General features: G+C 42.1%; 1 protein-coding gene across 11 annotated transcripts in view; it reads left to right on the top strand.

Moving 5' to 3' along the window:
• INPP4B (inositol polyphosphate-4-phosphatase type II B) overlaps positions 1 to 27,154 on the top strand; it is a 336,841-nt gene that overhangs the window by 76,837 nt on the left and 232,850 nt on the right. For 9 of the 11 annotated variants that reach the window (XM_084755321.1, XM_084755319.1, XM_084755318.1 and 6 more), the window contains one exon: positions 24,762 to 24,812. The exons of the other annotated variants lie outside the window; for them this stretch is intronic. In XM_084755321.1, the coding sequence (XP_084611447.1) occupies positions 24,762 to 24,812 (51 nt within the window). The remainder of the gene's footprint in view (positions 1 to 24,761; positions 24,813 to 27,154) is intronic. 11 annotated transcript variants of the gene reach the window in all.

Below are 27,154 nucleotides of genomic sequence, written 5' to 3'. Positions count from 1 at the left end.
AAGAGTCAAATACAATACAATTAAGTTTGTCAAGTTCTTGGTTAATCAGAATATTTTATATTAAATATTTTTATTTTTACGTATATATTTATATTATTACACATATATACAATAAACTACCTACAGCAAGAAGAACCATGAAACAATCAGGAATTATCTAAATGTTACATTGCTAGTGTTTTGGCTATTTGTAATTGGCAGCCTTGAAGAAACCACCTTCCCTCTCTTGGAGCATCTAAAATTCTGAATGTAAATTGACATCTATCATATCTCATCATTATCTATTTAAAACATGTACCTAGACCTAAAAACATCTTAACCCCTAAACAACTAAGCTTAATTGTAAAACTCAACTATCTGGTCTTGAACCCCATCAGAGACTTGAGAAGGAATAAAAGTTAATTACCTGAGTAAGCAGGAAGTTCGGGGGGTTAACATCTTCCAAAGTGAAAAAAAATTGCTTGTTTTCATTGTCACTATAACCTTACCTGAGTTCACATCTTCCTAAGGCGATTGTATATACTCTTCTGAAATTTAATTATCTCACATCAGTGCAGTAGAAATGTCACTACCAATGAGTGAGCTTCTTCTCAGAACCAGGTCCTGGCATGTGCGTCTTGAAATCACCGAGGCACTCAGGGCCCAAGGCTCACCAAGGCGATTCAAACATTTCTATTTCACATGTAAAGGAACCGAGGACAGAGAAATGTATAGTAACTCAAATATAGCAGATTGCCACGGCACATAATTGCTGTCTCCTAGTTCCTCGAGGTCCAGACCTATTGAGTTCTCTGTCCATGGTCTCAGAAGCTGGAGTCAAAGTACTGAACACATTTATCCTTGTCTTGGAACTCAGCTGGGCAAGAACCTGTTTTTGTTCGTTCGTTCGTTTGTTTGTTTCCTGTGTTTTGTTTTTTGTTTGTTTTTTACTTTACTTTGTTTTGGGCGATCCTGTTGTAGACAGAACTTTAGTGTCTTTTGGCTGTATGAGAACCTCAGCTTTTGCTACCTTTCAACTTGAGAGCATCTCAGATGTTGGAGACTACTTGCAGTTTCTTGCAATCTGAGCACCCCCAAGCCTGGAAAGACAGCCTCTTCACCCATTCTGCTAAATCAGAATCCTAAGCTCCATAAAGATGACATCCTTCCCAGGTTCCATAGAGTAGGATCATTGAAAGAGCCACATCCTATCACTTTGTTGTATCCTAGCTTAGAAGCAAGCTATGAGCTGTGTCTATACTCAAGGCAAAGCAATTAAGTGGGCAAAGGATATTGAGGATTTGAGAGGATGTAGGGGTCGTACCTCGGCCACTAAATAGATTAATCATAGCCACACAGATCAAATTACAGCTGAATTTGACTGAATTAAGCATTCTTGCAAGTTGCAGTTTGAAAACAAGATATCCCTTATAGATTCATGTGTTTGGATAATTGGTCCCCAGCTGGCAGCACTGTTTCAGGAAGGCTGTAGGAGGTGGGGCCTTGCTGGAGGAAATAGGTAATTGAGAAGCAGGTCTTCAGGTTTCATAGTACAGGACCATATTTTCTTTCTTTGCTCCAGGGCTGTTGACACACTATAACCAGCAACCCTCCCCGGCACCCCACTTTTGCTGCCGTGCTTTCTAACATGTGTTGCATCCCACAAGTTGTAAACCATAACAAATGTTCCCTCTCTTACATTGCCTTTGGTATTTTGTTACTGAGTAACTGATACAATGCATTAAGCACTGTATTCTCCTATCTCTATGGAAGACAAGTAAGTCCAGGGCAACTGCCTACAGCTATTATCTGCACATGTTCTGACAGACTTTCTAAAATAGAGCTTCAGTGATAAAACTTCCATAGGTAAGTTATTCAATCTAAATTATCCCATAAAATAAAATATGCATGTTTTGCATCACATCTTATGTTTAAAACTATAAACATGAAGCTGAGTGTAGGACATCAACTAGCATTGCACTTTTGCTAATCTATAAAGTGTTAAATGTCACTGAAGGAGTGGGCAAGGTAGCCTTTCTATCAAATAAGTGTATGCAAATATTCACTGTCAGGTACCATGGAGTTTGTGGTACTTTTCTGTTTAAAAAAAATATAGCTTAATTTTTACCATTGAAATCAGCAGTGAATAGTGGTGGTTTAAGTTCGTGGGGGCGCAGGGCTCCAAGCAGGAGGGTTCAGTTGTCTGGTTCTGTCTCAGAAACAAGACCGACAAAACAGAAGAGGCAAGCTTTAATCCAGATGGCATCTGATGGCCCATTAGCAAAAGGTCACATGTGGCTTTATGTCTGCATTGAAGGGGTCTTCAGATTGCCTTATACTTAGCCATGTGACCTGCTCCGTGTAGAGCAGGACAAAGCCCGAGGTACCCCCACAAACCATGATACTGGGGGGCAGATGGTGGCTGGCCCTCATTTCTCCATTTCCCTTTCCATCAGCAGCAGAAGCCGTGCGTTGGGAGCAAGAGGACCTGAGGCTGAGCCCTCCTCACCTGTCACAGGACAGCTAGGCCACCTTTTCTATAAGGGTCTATGGAGTAAAGCACCCTACAGCTCTACCCTGTACAGACACCCTGCATAATTCCAACTGGTCACTTTAATTAGCAGGTGCTATCGATTGTCCCTAAAGTATTAAATGCATCTTACCGTGGAGGCATTTCTCCTTGTGGTCCATAAACGATGAAGCTTGCCCATAAGAAAACCATCCCACATCTGAGAAATTGTATTCCCTATAGCATCCTTACGTGCCTTTATTCACATTTCTAATAATAATTTTTACTTTCTGAGTTTAATAGCTGCCTCTCAGTTTTGTGTGAGCTACTAAATGTGTGTGGGTGTGTGGGGGGGGAGTGTTAATTTGTAACACTCAAAGCTTGAGAAAATAAGGGGGTGATATGATGTGGAGTGTGTCATTGATGAATAAGCATCAAAAGTACCCGCCTCATCATTTTCAGACAAAGGGAGGAAAGAAAAAACAATAAGGGAGAAAATTTGTGAATTCAGGTGATCGCTAAGATCCACTGGCTCATGGAATAAAAGGCACTACAGTGATGTTTCATTTCGACATGTGGTGGTGGCTATTGATGAGCTAACAGGACCTGAGGGACTGTACCAAGACTATGCCTTCCTCACCCCACAGCTTGAAGTCCAGCTGGCACTCAAAGCCGCTGCTCTGCAACCCAGTCCAGGTAGAGAGCACCTGTCCTTCCAGAGAGATGGTTAGCTCTGCGTTCATTATCTCATACATCTCCAAAGCTCAACAGAATGAGTGTGCTTCTTGATCAGGCATCCTCTGAGCTCCTCAGAAAATAACATAGATGCCTCCCCAAGCTTGATCGATGAGCCTAAGGGAGCAGCTCCCAGGGTAATGTGCCTTAACCCTTTGCTTTGGTTCTCTTCTACACACATGCATGGCTCTTAAATCGGTATCAGTCAGGGTCCCAAAAGGAAACAGTCTATTGCCCACCCACAACTGACAAGAAAAGAAAATTTAACAGTTTCCAGAACAAGTCAACACCTGAAAGGTTCATAGGATTGTGAGCAGCCATGCAAGTCCTGTTGCAGGTGTGGTGGCAGAAGATATTTAACAGTTACTGTTGTGAGTCTGTGTGTTAGAAAATTATTTACACATGGTCTTCAGACCCATGTGAAAGAATTTTATGACAGCAGGTTATCTTTATTCCAATGCAATCAATACAATGAAATGAATCAAACATCCACCGAGAATAATAGGGACAGAACACCACATACAGTCACAGAAAAAATAAACACCTGGCAATGAAAAGAAACCTCAGGTGGATGGAATGATGCAAATAACTTTCAAAAGAGGTATGAACAAGAGAAGATATATAGTATGTATGCGATTTTTCTGGGTATACAAATGAGCAGCAAACACCAGCACCAGCTTTGTGATACAACTCTAAGGAAAAGACGGGAAGGTGTTGCATAGGACAGCGACTGTCTCTGTGGCAAAGGCAGGGCTCATATGGGAAACGACTCACACAGGCTGCTGGACAAACTGTATATTTCCCCCCAGGTAGCAGTTTCACTGTCTTGATAATTTGGATATGGTCATTAAATTTAATCTAAGCCATTATGCAGTTTTCTGTCCCATCAATATACATCAAACAAACACCCAAAAGTCAGTTGATTCTCCTGTTCTTCGCATTCTGTAGTTTCACTATTTTTTTCCCATCTTCTAAGGGCTTCAGTGGCAGCAAACAGCATATATAGCAGATTTCACTTTAGTATTTGAGAATTTAGAACATCAGACACTTAACAGGACAGGTGAGCAGGTCAGAATCCATTTGACTCACAGCAGTGTTTCTTCTGGTTCATAGGACGCAAACTTCTCAGGAATGGAAGCAGTAAGTTCTAAGGAGTAAAACCTATAGCTACTGTTAATCACTAAACTACAAAGGGTATGCTCCTTGACAGAGAATGGTTGAGCCGTCAGCGCACAGTAGGACTACCAGATGGCTCAGTGAGTAAAGAAAGTAGCAGGATCGGTGGCCTGAGTTCAGTGGCCAGAACCTGTGGAGAGCATTAAAGGTAGAAGGAAAAAAAGCAGTTCCACAAATGTGTGAACTAAACGCAAACACACAACATGCACATACACACATACATGCACACACATAACAAACATACACAGATACACAAAAACATACATTCAAACACCACATATACAAGCACACATACACACACATATAGGCACACACACATAGATAAAAGATACTCACAAATGCACACAGCACACACACATACATGCTCAAACATACACATATACACACAAAGAAGACATGTACACCCACATCATATACACACCATACAGATATGTACACGCAGACATACACACACAAACACATACACATATACACAAAAGCATACATTCACAAGCACACACACCATACACACATATACATTCAAACATATACCCACATACACAAAAGAGATATGCAGGCATATGCACACACACATAAACACACACACACACACACACACACACACACACACACACACACGATGCAATAATAGAAGTTAGGGGAAAAAAGCAAACTTTGGCCCCCACAAATGTTAGGTATCTGTTCATTAGATTCCTGTCATTCTTTCTTTTTTCACTACTTAATAAAGATAACAGGAGTCATAAAGATGTTCCCATGGAAATGGTCGAATGCCTTTCTTTTTATAACTTCTCCTGCTGCTTTGGGAATTTGCAGATCCTCTGAAAGACTTATTCTTTTTTCCTGCATTCTTTCCCAGGAAGCAGCAGGCAGAGCACTAGCTGGCTGAATTGTAAGAACTATTCCTGGGAGATATTACAAGGCAAAATTTTAAGGGGGCATCGGCATCAGTTTGTGCCTGCTAGATGGATAATGACCTTAAATTCTCCTAGTCAGTATTTAAAAACATGCTACTAAGGAAATGGAAAGGCAGTCTATACATTGGAAAAATATGTGTGTTTGTGTGTGTGCATGTATGCATATCAGGGGGTTAATAGGCAAAATATGTAAGAAACATGTAAAAGAAAACTCACAACTTACTTGGGAAAGCCAGACAAAACAATCTCATCTAGAAATGGACAAAGGGTGCTGGTGACATGGCTCAGAGTGTAAAAGAGCTCGCTGACTAACTGAGTTCAGAATCGAGGACCCATATGTTGGAGACAACCAACTCCCACAAATTATTTTCTGACTTCTACACAGATGCTCATACATGTGGACACACACACACACAATGTATACATGGATGTGCACATACATAAATAAAAATTGTTAAGGTAAAAGACTCAAATAGACATCTCTGCCAGGATGAAGGCCAACAGATACAGGAACAGGTGGTCAACTTCACTAATTATAAGAGCATGTACATGAAAATCAGATCATTTCATACCTGTAGGAATGTTTTTATTAAAAAGACAAGAGACAGCAAATGTTGGTGAGGATATGGGGACAGAAACACAGCCACACCATTGCTGGGAGGAATATAAGTTTGATTCATTGTGGAAAACGATATGGAAGTTCTTCAAAACAGTACAGGTGAGATGTCCATGAGGACCAGTAGTCCCACTTGAGAGCACATGCTGGAGGAAGTATATACCAGAGTTGCAATGAGATATCTGCACTCATATTCACCAGAGCATGGAACATGGTAGCCAAGGTATGGGAAGAATTTATATATAATATAATGGAAAAATAAAAACTAAATTGTTTCACACATATAATGAACATTTATTATTGAGAAGAAAATCATGTCATGTCCAACAACACGTAGTAGCCTGAAGAGCTTTATATTCATATACTAAACCAGGCAGAAGCAGACAGGATGATATCCCTATCTATGAGATCTCAAAACATCAAATTCACAGGGGCAGGCCGGAGAATTAGCATAGCGGCCATCACTGCCAAGGGAAGGAGAGGTCAGAGGCACAATGGTCAGCTCTAAGAACCTTGAGAGAGTCTCAAGTGCAGCGTGGCAAATGTAACTAGAGCTTCTAGGGGAGCAAATCTCAGATATCCATGAAGAGATCTATCCAGGTCATGACAAAAGGGAAAATTGGTCATCCGTATAAATACAAGATGATGCAATCAACTTCTACAGTGGACTTTTATGATATTTATGGACTTATCTTCCTTTTTTTCATACTTACGAGAACCTTACTGCGATGGAGCAAAATGAATACTTTTAACTTGTATATAAATAACTTGAATATGAAACATATCTTAACTAACTATTCTGTTGTTTTGCCATCTTCCTGACTTCCACAAAACAGATAAGCTAGGAAGGAGCAGTCCATTGGTTTAGCAAATGCCTCCATTTTTTAAGTGAATGGGTCTTTTCTTCAGTGCTTCTCAGTCTTTACTGTACTCCGGGATTACCTGACTATCCTGTGTCACAGAGCATAATAATCCAACCAACATAAGCCCAAAGAAGTCTGCATTCCTAAGAACTTCCCAGGTGATTCCAGGACTGTCACTCACAGACCCCACATGGAGTAGTCAGGATTGGGAGGACAGACGTGTGGCACTCGCTAACCAGATCAGGCATGCTTGGCATGGCCCTGCCCCGCACCTGCACTCGGGATGCACACAGATGGCTTCCTTCACACCATCAGACCTTATGTTTCTCAGGTTACACTGTGCGTTCATGCCTCTGGCTTTAAAAGGTACTAAAGGAAAAGAGGAGTAAAAAAAGAATGCATTGAGTATAGGCATAAATTTGCCACTAACTGAGAAGAGAAAAGTTGCTTGGCTGTGGTCCTTCTGTGCTCTTGTCTAGGCCCAAAATCTATTTGCTTGTGAGAATCCATCTATTTGCTCTTGAACTGTCGAGCTCTTTTTCAGGTTTTCATATCAAACCATGTCCTGTTTTTTTTTCTCCTTCTTTACCAGATTGATGATGTTCCTCTCTTGTAAGCATAGATGCTCATTTCCCTAAGTTTATTGACAATCAGTCCAGCTGGTTTTAAAATGATCATTTAATACGTTTTCTATTCCATTGTTCATTTCATGAGCATTGCTCTGTCCTGTGAAGGCTGCTCATTTGGCCATGCTTACAAAGTCTGTTCTAAATGTTTACTGACACCGCGTCTGCTTTATTTTAAAGGAAAAAAAGGGTCTCATTATGTGTTATACATTTTCTTCCTCTGTTATCGATAAAATCATCTGATGTAACAAATGAAAGTTTTGTTTTTTCTTTGTTACGTAAAACAAAACAAGCCCCACAAAGCTTGAGTGGGACTAATTATACTAAAGTAAATTATACTAAAGTAAACCAGCTAACTAGATTTTACCTTTCCTTCTAGCGGTGACATTATCAGGATCATCAACATTTTTAAAAAGAAAAAGCAAAAAGAATCCTCTGCTTAATTTAGAGAAACATTTTAAAATTCCTTAATGGGAGATTTTTCTTTTTGTTTTGACTCTCACCTAGAAACCACGAACCATTTATGGACTGGCAGTGTCTGGGTATTTTTTTCCCTTGTTTTCTGGGACCTTGAGTGAGATTACTTTTCTAAACACGGGTATAGAACGTGAACTGTGGCCCGCAAAGCTCACAATTATATACTCCAAAGATAAAAAATTTTGAAGCATCCAGCATTCACTGCCAGGGCTCTTAACACTGACCCCGGGGCCCAGATATGTCATGAGACCAGTTCAGTTCTCGCACGCCAGATTCTTGGAGAGTGTGTGTGTGTCTCTTTCCCATGACCAAAGTTTCCATTGGTTTTTAAAGAATTCTTCCATTAGGAATCTGATTGAGCAGATAGTGCTGGGTTCATCTTAGCTCGGCATCTGGGCCCTACTGAGCCCTAATTTAATTAAAATGATTGGTTTTCAGGACATGATCTTATCTTGTGACACATAAGATGAAAGGATTACACGTTAAAATGTGGCTGTGTGCTAATTTCTCCTTGTAAAAGCCTGTGGTAGCTGCAGCCCGTCTCATAACATGGCAGAATGTCAATGGCTAGGCCTCACAGACATCCCCACCACTGGACCACACAGACCCTATAACAGAACCTGCTTGTAAGAGCCTGGGAGAGCTGACCACACACCTATCTGCCAACCCTGTAGCTGGTATCGCAAGTCAATAGTATGGTATCTCTAGTTGAGATGTTTATGCCACAGATAGATAACAGATAGCTCATAACATTCTACCCCTAGCTTCTGAGAGTCAACACTTAAACATTTACTGCATGACAGTGTTCTTAAAATAAAAATAAAAGGGTTAGGAGCTATGCTCCTTGGGGAAGCCGTCTCTCCCTTTCCCCGAGTGACCCATTTCCAGTAACTCTGTGTCTTGGAGTGAGGTGGTGTGTCCAGTGCCTCTCTCCATGCTGGGATTTGGTCTAGTTTAGGCTTGCACTGGTTTTGTACATGCTGTCACAGCTGGTGTGTGTTTGTATGATCTGCTGTCCTGTATGTCCAGAAGACATTGTTTTTTTTGTAGTCATCAGCTGCCTCAGAAGCGTAGGTTCTTTAGAAGTAGGGGGGCGGTGAATATGACTTTAAACACCATATTTAAAACTTTCAAAGAATTGAGTCTTCACAGTGGCTGCTGCTCCCTCATTACCACCTCCAAGATGGCTGTGCCTGTCACATGTGCTGGTCTCTGCAAGTCCTAAAGGAATGTCTTTGCCAAGGGCTACTGCGTTGGCTTAATAAAACTTGATTTGAAAACAAAGCCCTAGAATGGATTGAAATGAACCAGCTCAGGCTCTGCCAACACGGAGACAACCAAAATGAATGGCAGCCAGAAAAATCAAGGACAGGTGGGCTGAGTACGAACATGAGGGTTATAGAAGTGGAACACAGACAACACCCTGGGCACCAAGGTCTCCATGGAGGACTAGCTCTCATGGCAACTGAAGCTGACCTTGGATTCATCCTTCTGGCCTAATACTGGGGTGGGGAGATGCTAAAATCAAGGCAGGGTACACGAGGGATCAGATCAACCCGGGCTATGATGTGGACTTTGACATCCTTAGGCCCTTGATCTGGGGGCACTCTGTTACTTGGCTGTAAAGGTTGGCTGGCTAGCTAACTACCAGAATTTTGAGACATTGGAGTCCTGAATGACCCAGAGCAATTTTCCAGTTGGCTACAAGGTAGACAAATTCCAGCTTCATGTCAGTGTGAACAATGGGACAGAATCTGGTCCATTTACCAGAAGGTGAACAAGAAGGAGGAGACGGCTGTCAGTCTTACCTGGACAGCAGGAAACAGTAACACTTGCTTGGGAATAGCATCCAAGACTCAGGTTGACCTCAATGCCAGCTTTTCTGGCCAAGTGAACAACTGTAGCCTGATTGGCTTAGGGTGCACTCAGACCCTAAAGCAGTGGGTCTCAACCTTTCTAGTGCTGCAACTCTTCAATACGGTTCCTCACACTGTGGCGACCCCAACCATAACATTGCTACTTCGTAACTGTAATTTTGCTACTGTTGTCTAATGTCTAATATTTCCAGTGTCCTCCGCGACTCCTGTGAAAGGGTGGTTTGACCACCACACAAAAAATGGTTGGGACCCACAGGTTGAAAACCACTGCTAAAGGCAGGCATCAAATGGACACTGTCAGCTCAGCTGGATGACAGGAACATCAATGCAGGCATCCGCAAACATGACCTAGGATTGGAAGATCAAGGATAAATGAGTATTATTGTACAGTCATTAATTTTAAACTATTTTGTAGCATAGCTACCTTCAGAATTTAGCATATCTTTCAATGTTGTGTCGGGAACTCGAGAATTGAGAAATACCAGTCCTCTAGGGTAAGGACGTCTCACTTTAAGGTGTTGCCATTTTGGAGGGTCAGCAGAAACTCTATTCCAGAAAGGGTTCTTTAAGCTGTGAAAGTGTCTGGGGAGGAGCCTCTCTAGAGATGCCAGGCTGCAAGTGGAAGTGGGGAGCATGGGTGGGCTCTTTGTAGATTCTGCAATGAGCCCACTGATGATATTGTGATTTCCTGAGCATCAAACTTTGGTGTCCCGATCGTCATTGCTGAGAAGCATGTACACACACCTATGTGAAAGAGCCTTTGGCAGACAGATCATCATGTTCTGTTCCTTCCTAGCCCATCAGTTACCTGTTTTAATAGTCTTCAGGATGCCTGAGCTATTTCTTTTGTGTCATTTTAGGGTGGAGAGGGGATAGGCACAATGGAGGTGGCCAGTCAGGACTTTTTCCTTGTGTGTAGTATTGTTTCTTCTTCCTCTTCCTCTTCTTCTTCTTCTTCTTCTTCTTCTTCTTCTTCTTCTTCTTCTTCTTCCTCTTCCACCTTCTCCTTCTCCCTCTCCTGCCTTTTAATTTCTTTTTTTCTGACATTGCATCAGAGTATGATTTAGCTTCTGAGACCTCCAGCTCTGAGCTGGGCAGGTGATTGCAGTCACACCAAGACAATACTAGGGACATAACTGACTTCTGTTATTAACATCTCTTAAAAATAAAACTTGAATAAAATATTGAGGCCTCAAAAATCTTTCAAAAATGAAATAGTACATTCAAAAGGTAAAGAAAAGGAGAAAACAGGTTAGGATGAAATCCACTGAACTTTGCTCTTGCAGCTTCATCTAATCTATGAGAACAAGGAGCTCCATAGGGTGAGGTGTTTTAGTTTCTTCTTGACAGCATTGTAGGAAAATTCATCTGAAGAAATGAAAGCAGTAAAAAGCTTATCTTGTGTCAAGTTGAGTTTGTGACAACTCTTCATATTTCTCATATGAGTGGACATTGCTCAGTGCTTTGTCTAAGATGCCTGAGCGCATTCCTTGGGATTTGTCAGGCTCAAGGCAGCAAGAACACTTGAGTATAAACCCAACTCAAGCACAGAGTCACATGACAGAGATTTTCCAACAGTTAAGGTTTTTGATGTTAAGCTTTTGATTTCAAATTTGGTTTCCTTGAGATAGTACAACCCCAAAGCACATGTGATTTTACAATTTGTAAAACTTTGTGGTTTGGTTATTCAGGTCTGTTTTGGCGTTTGTTAAATACAGTTTGCTGAAATTGACCTACCTTGTAGAATGTGTGTGTGTGTGTGTGTGTGTGTGTGTGTGTGTGTGTGTGTGTGTGTGTGTGTGTGTGAGACTGCCTGTTGCTTCATACAACATGGAGGCAACATCTCAGTTGACAAAGAAACATGTCACAGGGCTGATTCTTTAACACAGATGAAGCATAGCTCCTCACTTGAGTTACAAAGCCAGGCATGGGTGAAGCCAGGCACACGGCTGTGTCCACACATTCTCCCCAAGTCCTGTTGATAGGACTTTAAGTACTAGAGGGAGGAGTTTGCTTTTAACCCTTGTGGGATTTTGTGTATTTCTGCATGTGTCATCATTTCCCAGTTTTGTGTCTTTAAAGCCCTGCTTGCTGATATGGTATAAATTAGAAAGAAGCAACAGCTATTTGCTGTTCAACTCCACTCTAGGGTCCTGCCAAAATTACATTTTCCCACTGACACTCTTATTTTAGACCTTCCACAGGTTATTATAACTATATGGTGGCCCCAGCTCGTACACCTTTCTGTGGAACTGAATTCCTTCCTCTAAGTTATGTGCCTCTAAATATTTCTGTATTTTAAGAGATGTGCCATTGAAGCTACAATATACATAAGATAAAAATGGCATATCATTTATTATTAGTGCTAAAGTTACTTCAATAATAATTAAGATCGGTTTGTGGCCCTTGAGCATTATTTCCCTCAAGGGTGAATGCAACCACACTCACAGGAATTTTCATACTCATGTTTTCTGTCAGTATCAATGTGCTTTGTATAAATATTTGAAAACTCCTGACTCAAGAGAACTCAGTTGTGAATTTCCTAAAACTTGCATAGCTAGCTTGGTCCTGACTCCAGAAAAAGGAGAATAGCTATCATCTGACTCTCATTTGTAAACGGCTCTAGCTCATCTCCTCCCATTACTGACCTCCTGCCATCTGCTCTCCACATATTGGATGCTATTTTGGAGGCATGAAAAAGATCACCTCGTGTCTTGGCTCAGAACCCTACCGGAGTTCCTCTCGTAATTGCAATATGAACCCAATGCTACTGTAGTCTTCCTTCCTTTCACCCCGCTCCTCACCCCCTCCTCTCTTCTTCTCTTTGAATTATCAGTCCTTTGGTTTCACAGTCTCTGCACTTAATGTTTTCTTGGCCTGCTGAGACGCTATTCTTTCCATGGAGTCGAGACTTTCTCGTTAGAAATGATTTAAAGTCACAGAGTCAGAGTAACCTACCTCTACTGGAACTGCTGACATAACTTCAGTTAGTTACACTTACCAGCACTGTGCTGCTTCACTTTGGTACATACTTTCCCTAGTTTGATATTTTCCATCTCCTGCTGATGCTCACCTGTGATCCATAAAGAGTGTTCCTTGTTCATGACTATGTTGCCTTTCCTCAACAAGGTCACAAAGATCAAAGGGAAACCAAGCTCAGAGGAGCACTGTGGTGCAGGATGGGGAGCACTGTGGTGCATGATGGGGAGACTGGTATATGGTTGGGATCACTGCGGTACATGGTGGGGGGAACTGTGGTGCATGGTAGGGAGCACTTTGGTGCATGGTGGGGAGCACTGTGGTATATGGTAGGGAGAACTGTGGTTCATGGTTGGGTGCACTGTGGTACATGGTGGGGGGAACTGTGGTGCATGGTGGGGAGCACTATGGTGCAGGGTGAGGTTCACTGTGGTACATGGTGGGGGGAACTGTGGTGCATGGTGGGGAGCACTATGGTGCATGGTGGGGAGCACTGTGGTATATGGTGGGATGCATTGTGGTGCATGGTCAGGAGAACTGTAGTGCATGATGGGAAGAACTGTGGTACATGGAGGGGAGCACTGTAGTGCATGTTGGAGATCACTATGGTGCAGGGTGGGGAGCACTATAGAGCAGGGTGGGGTGCACTGTGGTACATGGTGGCCTGAATATTAGGAGCCTACAGGAGTTGGGTGCCTAAGGTTTTCAGTGCCTGTGACAAATATCCCCCCGACCTCTGACAGCGACTTTGACACAAAAACCTTCCATAAAAGGGTGAGATTGACCTAACAGTGAAGCACGTTTGCAGCAAAGTTTCTTCAACACCGGGGCTCAGGGGACTTTCAGATCTTATAAATTCTTGAGAATCTTAGGGACTTTGTTTATAAATGTTGTGCTAACCCCTACTACTTCCTACGTTAGAAATAAAAAGTTAGGGCGTTCAAAGCCCTTATTGATGTAAAGTCACAAATAGTCTATTATTAAAGTTACATACATATTTGAAACTTGTCATGGGAAAACAAAACCTCTTCTAAGAAGGTAGCAGATTTGTGTGTGTAAATCTCTTTAAGTTCTGACCAATAAGGAAAGGCTGTCTGCACTCTGTGTGTAGTCTTTTGTGATAGTTTAGGCCATACAACCTTGAGAATATGCTACTGTGTTCTGGGCAAGAAATGAGAATTCAATAGGAAACTATTCCCGGAGGATCAGTATGGACACAGCTTTGACCTTACAGTTTTGACCTTACAATCAATCTCCTGGTTGCATTAGAACTGCAGATGCATGGCTTGAACAAGAATTGCCAGGATGGGCTGGAGGGATGGCTTAGCCTTAAAGGCTAGACTCACAACCAAAATGGCAAGAGTCACAGGCAGCTGATACACAGCCACTCTCTACATGGTAGTGGGACTAAACACTGGCTTAAGAAACAGCCGGTTTATGCTGAGACACTAATCTCTTCACTTATTCAGTGGTTATATGTCTTGGCGAGAAAGCTATTCCTCTCTGAGTTTTGTTTTCCTGCAAGTTGAAAGTTAAGGTTTGAGCCTCGCTTCTCTCCCAACATATAGTGGAAGCAAACAGCCATGAAGAAGCATCTGTGCTTAGAGCGGTCTAGTTGAAAGAGTGAGGACAGAGACCTTGACATAAGCACATATATTTTAAAACTTCAGTGGGTGACTGTATGCAGCTGCATTGAGACTTACTAACCCACTCATCAGAAGCTTTGGTAAAGTTCCCACAGACAAGGAATATATTGTGACAGTAGAATCCAGCTACTGCAATAACCATCTCCTTTTTGCATGGGAAGGAAGGCAGTACTTGCTGAGTAGATGCATTGGTATTCCTGGATGCAATCCATTCCATTCCTCAAATTAACCTATTTTCTATTTCCTACCCAAAAGGCTTTTTGGGTATACTATATAACTCATTTTTTAAACAGGGCTCTTTAATCTCTTGATAAGAACAAACAAAATCTAAGGTGTAAATGTCCATATGGAACGCTTGGGCAATACCACAATTGTTTTGATGCTGCCTAGAAAATTTTTCACCTTACATCATTGGGCTAATGACTTATAGGGAGCAGCCGATTAATAGACTCGTGCTTGGGCTGCTATGACTGTTGTCTGTCTAATGGCCTGTTCATTAAGTCACGACTGTGGTTTTAATTGGGGGCTGTTAATATGTAACGATAGTGTTTTTGAATCTAGTTGTGTGATCAATTGTATCTGTTTCTATTCCCTAAGGCTAATAGAATGTTAGTTTTAAACACTTTCATTAAGCAACCCTAGGAAAGCCCATTAGAGTCACCATTATTGCTGGCTCTGAAAAAAGACGTTGTCATGGGGTACAGCCCTCAAAAACAGACCATCTAAGGTCAAACCTTCTTCTTGCCAATGAACTGATATTGACAAATTACTTTGATTTTCTAAAACCCTGTTTTCTCACCTGCAAAATGGGCAATAATAGTGCAATACAGATTTGAGATGACTGTGTGTTCAAATTAGCATATGCATCCCTAAAATAATTGAATCTGAGCCTAGGATTTTTTTGTTGTTCTTTTTAATTTTGTTTTTGTTTTGTTTTTACTTTGCTTTCACTATCTTGATTCACCAACCATAAGCTTTCAATTCCCTGTTTTGAAGGTGGAAAGTTCTTAAAAAGTACACAAGTTCTTAAAAGCATGAAAGTTCTTCTTTAAAAATATATTTTGTTAATTTATTCATATTACATCTCAATTGTTATCCCATCCCTTGTATCCTCCTATTCCTCCCTCCCTCCCATTTTCCCCTTACTCCTTTCCCCTATGACTGTGACTGAGGGGTCCTCCTCCCCCTGTATATGCTAATAGGGTATCAAGTCTCTTCTTGGTAGCCTGCTATCCTTCCTCTGAGTGCCACCAGGCCTCTCTATCCAGGGGACGTGGTCAAATATGGGGCACCTGAGTTCATGTGAAAGTGAGACTCCACTCTCCACTCAACTGTGAAGAATGTCCTGTCCATTGGCTAGATCTGGGTAGGGGTTCGAAGTTTACTGCATGTACTGTCCTTGGCTGATGTCATAGTTTGCGCAGGGTCCCTGGGCCCAGATCCGCCTGTCATAATGTTCTTCTTATAGGTTTCTAGGACCCTCTGGATCCTTCTATTTCCCCATTCTCCCATGCTTCTCTCACCTAGAGTCCCAATAGGATGTCCTCCTCTCTGTCCCACTTTCCTGGTAAGTGAAGACTTTCATGGGACATGCCCCTTGGGCTAGTGTCCAGATATAAGTGAGCATATACCATTTGACTCTTTCTGCTTCTGGGTTAACTCACTCATTATGATCATTTCTACTTCAATCCATTTGTCCACACATTTCGGGAATTCCTTGTTTTTAATAGCTTAGCAGTATTCCATAGTGTAAATGTACCACAGTTTCTTTATCTATTCTTCTACTGAGGGACACTTAGGCTGTTTCAAGGTTCTGGCTATTATGAATAAGGCTGCTATGAATATGGTTGAACAAATCTTGTTGTGAAAAGCACACAAGTTCTTAAAAGCACACAAGTCTAGTGTGAGATTAGTCAGCCTTAATGACTTTTTCTCCACTTTTCAGAATGATGAGACAATTTTGTATGTTACTATGTTGGATGAGGACAGGGGTAGAGATGGAATTACCTATGGAGGGAGGTCTGACCTGAGGAACTCTTGATGTAGAATATATGGAAATGAACTGGGCTCTATAAGTACTTTATATATTAATAATATCCATGTTGGAGGAGTGTGTTAGTTTTCTGTTGCTATTAAAATACAACTTTTCATCAGTGACTTACCAGCATTGTTGACTTTGGGTTTAATGAAGGAGTAGATCCTGGCATGAAGAGCAAAACTGCCCAATTCATGGAAAATAGGAAGAAGAAGAAGAGACTGGGTCTACTTTCTCCTTCAAAGGCACACCATTGACCATCTAAAGCTATCCCATTAAGGCTCACCTCCTGAGGTTTCCACTACATCCTTACAGTGTCAAACTGGCCTCCAAGCCATTGATAGATAGGTGGATATTCCAGGCACAGACTACAGCAGTAAGTGATGAGGAATGGGGTTCTCACACCCAGAGGACCACTGCTTAGTCAGGGTCCAGCCCTTTCCCTCAGTACCTGTGGATCCCAACTTAGAATATGCTTTTTGCATTGTAAAGAGTGTTGTACTTTATTTCCATTTTAAGTGTTTAAATATTTCTTAGTACTTAAAGAAATCCCTTGCTTTAACCTGCACAGCTCTTGGGAGATTTGTTCCTTTTGCTTCAGGTAAGTGCACAGTGCAGCACTTGGCTCATACACTTTGTCTGTCTGGAGGATGCCCACCCTCCTAGACTTGTGCTGGTTTCAGGAAGATGCAGAAATAAAACACAAGGAGAGAAGAGTGGAACAGCTCTAGAGGGACTAACCCCTTTCTTTTGACAGCTCTTATTTTCAGCAGAATGTGTGGATATTCCAGACACAACCTACGAAAGGAAGGAAATATCTGTGGACATTTTGCTGTTCCAAACTCTTTCACCTGTGTGCAATAGATCTTTTTATCATTGGAAAGGGAGATGGGATAAGATGTAACTGCAGGGATGCTCAGAGTTATAGCAGTCTGGAGCCCCATCACAGCCGACATTAACCTGAAGAACCACATGCCTCCTGTGTGAGCGCTAGACTTTAGTACCCGAGCGTGTTCATAGAGAGAAATTAGAAGTCTTTAAGAGCCAGCCTTTCAATGTAAAGGGACCCATGTGACTAGAGAGCGGTGATGTGAAAAACACAGCCTTGGAGAAACAAAAAAACCATCTTACTTACACAGGATGCATCCAAACTAAAACTGTGCTTACATTTGCTTTGATGTCTGTAGAATGTTCATGTGCATACAATTTGGTACAATGTGTTTTGACATTTGAAAGATGATTGTATTTACCTACTAACAACCAATATATAGCCTATCACTGTCAATAATGATTACACCATTTTGGAGGATATTCAGGCTTTGGGACAAATGCTATTTACCAGAAGAGACACTTATAGATACGTACTTGCAAGTGGTTTTTGAGACTTCTCAATGAACAAACTAACAGATAAGGCACAATTTTATATACTTTTGCAGTCACACTTAGGAACTTTTATGAAATACTAGTTTTTCATTTTTTTTACTTGGGAAGTTATATTAGCTTCCCAACAACTTCTGAATATTAAGAAATTCAGAGTCGGGGTATAACTTAGGAGTAGAGCACACACATAGTATACATGAGACCCTGGGTGCAATATCAGGGCGCGCGTGCACACACACACACACACACACACACACACACACACACACACAGAGAGAGAGCCACACATGCTTATATACTCAAATACACACACACACACACACACACACACACACACACACACACAAACCCATACATACACACACAAACACAAATGCAAACACACACACACACTATATGCATACAAATTCTGTTTGAGTATGTTGTGGGACATGGGGCAAACAATACTCTGACTACACATAGAATACGAGCCAGACAGATGACAAAATTCATATATTTGAACACATCACCAAGCTGTGTAAGCAGAAATGACCAAATAGAGTAAATTCCATCTATGGACATTTTTTTTTATATTGAGGATCTGCTGAACAATGGGCCGTTGGCTGCATGGAGGAAGAAAAATCTGCAAAGCTTTCCATCTCTGTATTGGGTTAAGTGGGAAATGGAAATATTAAGACTTCTGTGAGTAGCTTTTCCCCTCATTAATTCAAAACTGATTTACTAAATTTCTGTGAAGTAAGAGCTAAAGGGCCAGGCAAAAGATGAGGGGGGAAGGGGGAACAGAACAGATTCTCCCACAGTTCCATGGTGCCTTGGAAACTAAGGAGAAGGACAAAAATCAGGGCAGTTCAGAAGCACAGAGGGCACGTGAGTCGATACAGGAGGACAAACAGGCCATTTCTCACCTGGAGGCATCCGAGGAGCCTGCTGGAGCTGCAAGCCTCAAATACCAAGGTCTCCCCGAGCAGAACACGGGTGCTGGCATGCAGGGAACGCCACAAAGAGTCTGGGTTGCATGTGTAGCTGAAATGACAAACCTGAGACCAAAAAATGGACTCAAATTCCAGGCTACTCTTATGCAAAAGAAATGTGCAAGATTGTGAGGCAGTGTGAGATGTAATGCTTTTAAAGAGATACACAGAAAACATGTAAGAAAGTCTTGTGCTCTTTGAGGGCCGAGAAACAATGACTGGCTGTGACCTTAGTTGTATCTTGCCAAGTCATACCACGCAAATCCAGTGTCATCACTGAGCTGCTCATGGCAAACGCCACAGAATGGGCATTTATACAGTAGAAATGAACCTTTTCATAGTACTACAATGAGGAAGTGCAACATAGAGAGACAGACAAAGGGTCTCCTCAAAAGGACTCTTCTTGCCTTGCAAGTAGGCACTCTCTTGCTCTCTTCTGCACAAGAGTTTCATGAGCATTTCTTCTTACAGGTGTTACACTAATACCAGGCCTATTGACCTACAGCCCTAACCTCTTAACCTCACCATCTCACTAGCGGTTTGGTCCTGCCATCAAGCACAATCACTCTCAGAGGTACCTAGGATAAACAAAGGCATCAGCATGTGAATTTGGGGGAAAACAGTTCAGTCAACAGCATACAGTGGAACTGAAATGCCAGTGCCTTTCTGTCCCAGTTCCATCTTTGATTTAATTGATCAGCCTTCTCCACCATAAACATTTGCTTCTCAAAGGGCAAGCCTAAGCTCCCTGCTAGGAGGTACCAGCGTGAGTTCTGTAGTTACTTAACACTTAAAGTAATCACCATATAACTTAATATTTAAAAAGCAATCCTGAGATGGGAGAGATGGGTCATTGGTTAAGGGAGGAGAATTCCATGGATAGGGAAGACTGACCAATCGGAAATAAGTTATAGAGACCTAGAGGTAGGACATCCCATGAGCTGCTGCACAGTAGAGGGGCTACGTGTAGCAATTACACATTATATATTTCAAAAGGGGAAATATTTTTAATGTCTTTATAATAAGGAAATGATATACTTTTGAGGAGCTTGGCATGTTTCACCGGTGTTAAGCACTGGGTGGGGCTGCGTGGTATTTCAGTGGCACAATTCTTAGTTCTCACCTAGTATGGGAAGGCCTTAGTACTGCACCCGGCACCACAAGCAAACTGTACGCAATATATTAATGCATGCACATGCCAAAATATCACATGATTCAAACTAATATTCATAAATATGTATGCATTTCTTTACCAGTTTAAATAAGTCTGTGTTAAATTAAAGAGACAAGAGAGGTATTTGAAGATACCATGGCCTGCTCAAGTAAGCTTGCAAGAAGGAAAGTTTTTTTGTTTTGTTTTTGAAGATGAAGAATTTGGTACAATGAGTTTTCTAGTGCCTGATTTGAACAGGGAGGAGGCCACACAGCAAGAAGTGCAAATGGGAGGCCTCTGACATTCTCATTTCTCTCTGCTGGCTGCCATCTGGGAAATGAGGATCTCCATGTTCTAGCACTGTGTAGGACACGGTGTTCACCTGACAGCCCATGGATGCTTGGAGGCAGGTCACTCCTAGTGGAGCCTCTGAATGCAGACATGGGACATAGGTATCTTGCCCCTGGATTTCAGCCGTGTGAGATCCACCAGAAGAACCAGTCATCCCACACCCAGAAATGCAAACAAACCAATGCACACTGTGGTAGGCAGTTAGGATTGCTCCACATCTGAAAACAGTCCTACAGCCAGTTAATATGGAGACATGCTGGTTAATGACCATTGGCTGATAATTACCACCCGTGTGGCTCTTTGGAGACTTGTCTTTCTAAGTCTGTAGCTGGTATACTGCCTGACAGTTGGGTGACTCGACTACTGGTGATTAGAAGAAAGAGACAACTAAGAAAGCATGCTGTACCCTCTAGAGAACACCCCTGTGGTGGCAACAGATACTCTTGACACACACTGCATTGGTGGGGTTGATTTAGGGGGGCCATACCTGAATGAAAGTGGTCCTGAGATACTTCTTTACAGAATATTCATATTGCAGACAAATTTGTCCCCATCGTGGTTTCATGTCCCAATACCAAGATAGCTGTGTTTCTTATAAAGGTGTAGTAAGAAAATGTCTACATGCACAGGGGTCTAGAGCAGCATTAATATTAGGAAGTTAAGACTCTGATTCTATATCCAGTTCACTTCCAAATACACTGCCAGGCTGGACCTTATTCTTGGTGGAATATGGAAGCTCTTTCATGGGGATTCCTCCCAAATGATCCCCAACTTTTCTCCTCCATTGTATCTATATCTATCTAGAGCATGCGTCTCCTTCCTCATCTACCAATGCAGAAACAGACCCACGTGAGGTCCGGAAATGCAGCCAGGAACACAAACTCTGGATAGCATGATCTTCTTTTTAGCTGGCTCTTGATCTTCTCCCAGCCCATTGCCATGTGCTTAGTTACTTACTCGCTGGTGAAAAGGCAACAGTCTTCACCCGTGGGACAGCAGCACCCCATGTTACCAGCTCAGGGGGTTTCGTCTGTAGATATGAGCTTGAACGTGCCATGTTTGTCAACTGCGGTTATATCCTGGAACTCCTGGAGGCTTTGAAAGTTAGCGAAGACTGCAGGGAGCTATTGGGAGAGTCAGGATTACTCACCACCTTCTGCCATACGGTTATCATTTCAAAGTTAACTCCCTATGTTTATCATTTCAAAGTTAACATGCCTGAACCTTGAACTTCTAGGGTAGGCAAAGAGAAAAAGGCAGGAAAGCTGTTTGCTTTGTGTGATCTTAGGGAATAAGCAAGATGGTGCTCACATCACCTGGTCCTCCTTGGCTTAGATGCTGTCATAAACCTCTAGACCCAAGCCAGAAGGACTTTGATGGTTAGGTGATCATTTTTTGTGATTTGAAAAAAATTCTGGGAGAGGCACACTGAAGACACTTAGTAGGGGAAAATGTTAATTAAACCAAGAAGGGAAACAGGAATTCCCAAAGAAGGCCGTTAATTCTCAGGAGTCATGGCAAGATGACAAACTAGAACATTCTAAATACCACAGTAAACAGCCATGGCTCCATACCTTCGTCAGGTAGAGGCAACATCCAAATTTTGTCAAAACTATGCTACCAGTATCATATTCCTGCCCCTTCCTGCATCCTTGGTTCTCTGTTGCTCTCAAGTTCTGTCTTCTCCTTTAATCCTTTCCTGCTCATTGATTTTATTCCCTTAATGTCCCCCTCATTTTTTCCCCCTCTGTTTTAGCCCCAGAACAGCTCCAAGGGCTGAAAAAGACACAATACAATGACTTACACTAAGCTAACAAAAAGACAGAAAGGCAAAGACTCAGAGCTCTCTGAGAGAGTTGGGATGACTCAAATCCTTGTACCAATAGCACTCTCCGATTTTCCATTGCCTGGAAGAAGTATATAATGTGCCAATTATATTACATTATAGCGTTACATTTTGGGGCCCAATGAACTTCTCCAAACCTATTTAACTCAAGTCATTTCCTTGCAAGCTCCCTGAAGCGCCCTTAGCAGCAGTCTTGGCAAAGGCAGTTGGACTTCAGCAGACATATGTTGCATACCTACTACTTTACACACTTCATGCTTTGTTGTGTTCTTCCTTGCTGAAAACTCCTACTCATCCTGCATGACCCTGAGCATCTCCTCTCTGCAGCTTGCCCTGATACTCACAGGCTAGTAGATACTTTCCTGTTTAAATAGGGATAGTAAATGCTCAAATTTCTACTGTAGCAATACTATATTGTATTCAAATGGTTTATATTTACTACAGCCACTAGATACTGTAGTCACAAAGAGAAGGATGGACCCCCCACTGCACCCATCAGTGGAAATATGCAATAGGGTATTTTGTATAAAAGGAAAGCTGTACCATGACATCAACAGTATCAACTCAAACATTTTGAAGTTGTATAAACTTGCATTTAACCTTCTGTTATTCCAAATGAATATAAAGGTCATTTTCCCACTCCTTCTCTCTTTTCCCTTCACATGTAAAAACACGCATACACAGAATATAGCAAACCAGCCCGTGATATCTTTAGTTTTTTATGTACATGACTTGGGATAGAGACTCACTTTTTTTCTATAGCTTATCCATATTTATAAGGAATAATAAAAACCACATGAATGTAGGAGTTTAATGGGGCATGCTGGAATTGTTAATATTATTCTAACTTTGTCTCTTTCTCTATGTGCATACATATACTCTAAACCAACTATTTTATGCAGTCCTACTCCTCTGGAGCCTCACCAGTTTCTGCCACTTTTCATTTTATTTTTCAATAAAAAGCACATCCCTTTTGAGAATGTTCTAGTAGTTTATATTTGAAAAAGAATGCAAATAACATGCATGTATGTGTACATGGGTTGTACATATGTGAATACCTCATACACACACACACACACACACACACACACACACACACACACCTGGCCTGCTAACTATGAAGAGAGAAACAGCGACTGTATTATGGACAATTTTATATAAAGGATGTATGGGCGCACACGTGCACACATGCACACTCTCCATGGTCAATATATACATAGTTTCCCCATCTCCTGAGGGTAGCTGATGCTGCTCAAATACTGAGACCTTGGCCAAGAAACAATTGTCCAGCCACCAAGGCACCAACCAAACTGTTAGCAGGGTGCCCTCCACCACGCATTCTGAGTAAGTCCGTTCTATCAGTTGTGCGGTTCACTCGGTTGGAATCTCTCCTGTCATGTATCTTGGGCACCGGCGAGCAGTTTGGTGGTACCATGACTGATCCCTTGTGCAAATGGTCTGTCATAAGAAATAAAGAGCCTCGAGCTAGACATCCGAAGACAACCTCTGTCATAGTCCGTGACTTTATTCAGAGATGGAAACCACATTAACAATCAGAGGGCCATCGACGCTAGATGAAGATGTTTGACACTGCTAGGGGTATGGGAACCACCACTTCCTCCCGGGACCCTGACCTGTTTTGCCCTGGCATATCAGAACCTCAGGGACTCACAGGGCTGTGCTTATAAAGGAGTTTTGTTAAAATGACCTCAAGAGATGCTTTCAGCAGCATGCTTTCGGTCTGTTTGTTTACTCTCATCCCTCCCCGGCAAGCCTTGCTTTGCAAGTTAAGCAGGACACAGTCTGATGTTTCTCTGTAGTCACTTAACTGTGCCATCTTATCTTTATCTCAAAGACTGTCATGGCAGCTGTATCTGTTCTTGCAGCCTTTCCTCTTATGTGAGAAAGATGAATGATAATCTGTCTCCTTTAGAACTTTTTATTTCTCTTAGGAGAACTAGGCTCGGTAGCTTCATCTTAGACTCAGAAAATCCATTAGCAAGGATGAGCACAGATAGTAGAAAATACCCTCACGACCCTAGAGGAAAGCGAGGGTAAGACACGCATTTCTAATTGCTCAAAGGCTTCCTGTTCACTCAGAGTGTTCGTGTGGCAAACTGCTCTGCGTGACTAGTCTTTGACCCGTTTGCCATCAAGTGAGACTTACTTTTGAAATTAATTCAGATGGCATCTTACCTCATGCCTCAGAGTTTTCACAGCAAAGGAAAATTCTTCTGAGGAGGTTGGGTACTGGCTCTCATTCAGAGAGTAGTCACGCACCCTACACCAAATCTATCATTCCATTGGAATAGAGAACGAAAGTTCAGTTTTGAGGAGATAAGAGGTGACTCACTCAAGTCCCTGCTGTCGGTTTCTGACAAGGAGGAGATAGATAAGTGAGGATGTACTGGTTCTGCCTACTGGAAAAGTCAGGAAGCTTTAGAACTGTAAAAAAAGACAGCTTTATTGCACTGCTGTGGACACTGATGGCAAGTCTCCTCGTTGATGATTAACTCAAACGTTTGACTTGACATCAGACGAAGAGAGCAGAAGGCCAGAGCCTGTGTGAGACTTCTGCCCAAGTTTCAGTTCCGAAGTCACATAGGAAATGTTTGTTTCTCTCCATAGATTCGAACCAGTGTCCTTCCGGAACACAAGGATCCCCCGCCTGAAGTTGGGGTAGGTGCCTCCTAATTTCCAAAGGTGCACAGGTCACTTTATAAGTTAATGATTTGCCTTTTCTCTGACTTCCTGCCTGCCTGATATGAAAAAAAAAAAAAAGCAGTTAAGTTAGCAGGATGTGACTACTTCTGCACTGACTTTCGTTTATTGTTGGATCGGATTGCACTCATCTCTTGTCTCCCGAAATAATAAGTACGTTATATAGTTTAGGTAGTGGGAGATGAGCCTGGACATCAGCCTGCAGCACTCCTAGACACCTGGAGACTAGGGAAGATAGAGATGTGAGCTGCAGCGTCATAGGAAGCAGCAGAGAACTAGCCAGGATGGGATGTGGCTTCTTTCTGCTTCCTGCCGTTGCATCACTAGGCTGTGGCTCAAGCCGTGGGCGGCGTCTGTTCAGTGGAGCACTGAGCACCCACTGAGATTTTCCTGACACCTGAAGTGTCGCATCTCTAACCTGCAGATATTGGAAGAGCAAGGGGATACTATGGGTACTAGTGTTTCCTGCTTAGCCAAAGGCCAGGGCTGGGGAAGGCAGAATTTGAATAGACAGTCCCACAAGCAAAATCCCCGAGGCCTCCACCCTCAGAGAGGAGTTGAGTAAGTGGAGCTGCAGTGACTGAAAGCCTAGAAATTTCTCAGGAGCCTCTGAGTACGAGGCACACAGGACTAGGTGCTATTCTTTTCTTTGCATCAAAAGCATCTCCTTGGCAACACACCAAGGGGCTATATGTCAAAAGCGCACACCCAAGTGAAAGTTGGCTGAGCAGAATGCCTGTTAACAGAGCATCTGCCTGGACAGAAGGAAGGTCAGGGTGGGGACGCTCTTCTCTCTCATTCCTCCCAAGAGCTCCTGGCTTCGTCTCAGAGATGAGAAGAAAGGTTTCCATGGACAAATGCAGTCTTCGCCCTTGATTTTCTGCCTAGACCTTGAAGCCGGCACAGCACTTACTTGCATCACGGGTGTTGGTGGGTTCTCATACGACATGAGCTGTATGTGCTTTAGCTCACAATGGGTCCAGCAAGCTCTTCCCAGTCAACCAGGGCTGTTGATGAGTCGGTGCTACGCTGAATATGTTTGAAAGGGCTTGCTCTTTCTGGCCTCTGATCTCCAACCACCAGTTCACCCACCAGCCACCCTCTTCTGCAAAGGAGGCTCCAGGGTCATGGTCTCATCACACTTTTTATACTTCTGTCACAAAACACCCAAACACTTTCTTCTCTAATCCCCAAGCCGCTCTTGTTTTCAATGGCCTACTTGCTTTAGACCCAGTGATATCTTGACTTGTGTGAACTTTAATTTTTCTTTTTTAATTTAATTTAATTTTTTACATATGAATACAATACACTACATACAGCAAGAAGAACCACTAAACAATCAGGAATTATATAAACGTCACATTCTTAGTGTTTTGGTTATGTGTTTGGTAACCTTGAAGAAACATCTTTCCTATCTTGGTGAGTCTAAATATAAACTCTGAATATAAATTAATATCTATCATATCTCATCATTATCAACTTAAAACATCTATCTAGACCTTAAAACATCTTACCCCCTAAGCTTAATTGTAAGAGTGAACTATGTGGTCTTCAACCCCATCAGAGACTTGAGACGTAATAAAATTTAATTACCCGAGTAAACTGTAAGTGCAGGTTAGCAGCTTCCCAAATGAGAAGATGACAGGGACAGTTTGATATCTGAACGGTCACTCAAAACTCTTTATCATTGGAGAATCATCATCAGCCTTCTGACCCAATATATCTAATAGTCATATTTGTGAGGCAGGAACTACTGAGGACTTGCTTACCCTGTGTTGGCAGAGTTTGGCTGTTGACTCTACCTGATTCCAAGCTTGTCCATATTAGGCAGAATTCTGTCTTTGGCAGAAATGAGGACATTTTGCCCAGGAGCTAGTTTGCCACTTTTAAAGCCATGTCCATAAGGAGGTTCTTTGATGCTCATCATCTTCTTTGAGGTAGAGTGGGTGTTGCCAGGAGTTAACCTGCCTTATTGTCAAAGAATCTTTAAGAAAAAAAAACATCTTTAAATGCCATATTCTGTAGGTCTCGCTGTGGATCCACTTTACTTATTTTAAATGTTGACCCTCTGATTTTATTCTTTGCTGCCCCATTCTCTCACCATTTCCTGTAACAGTCACATCTTTGTAACTCCAGGCACTGTAGAAAGTGTCACATGTGTCCTGGAGAGATGGCTCAGAGGTTAAGAGCACTGACTACTCTTCCAAAGGTCCTGAGTTCAGTTCCCAGAAACAGCATGGTGGCTCACAACCATCTATAATGAGATCTGGTGCCTTCCTCTGGTATGCAGGTGTACATGC

This window comes from Acomys minous, assembly GCF_964271855.1.
Source record: "Acomys minous genome assembly, chromosome: 14".
NCBI lineage: Eukaryota > Metazoa > Chordata > Mammalia > Rodentia > Muridae > Acomys > Acomys minous.
This window is presented reverse-complemented; position numbering and strand designations above follow the sequence as displayed.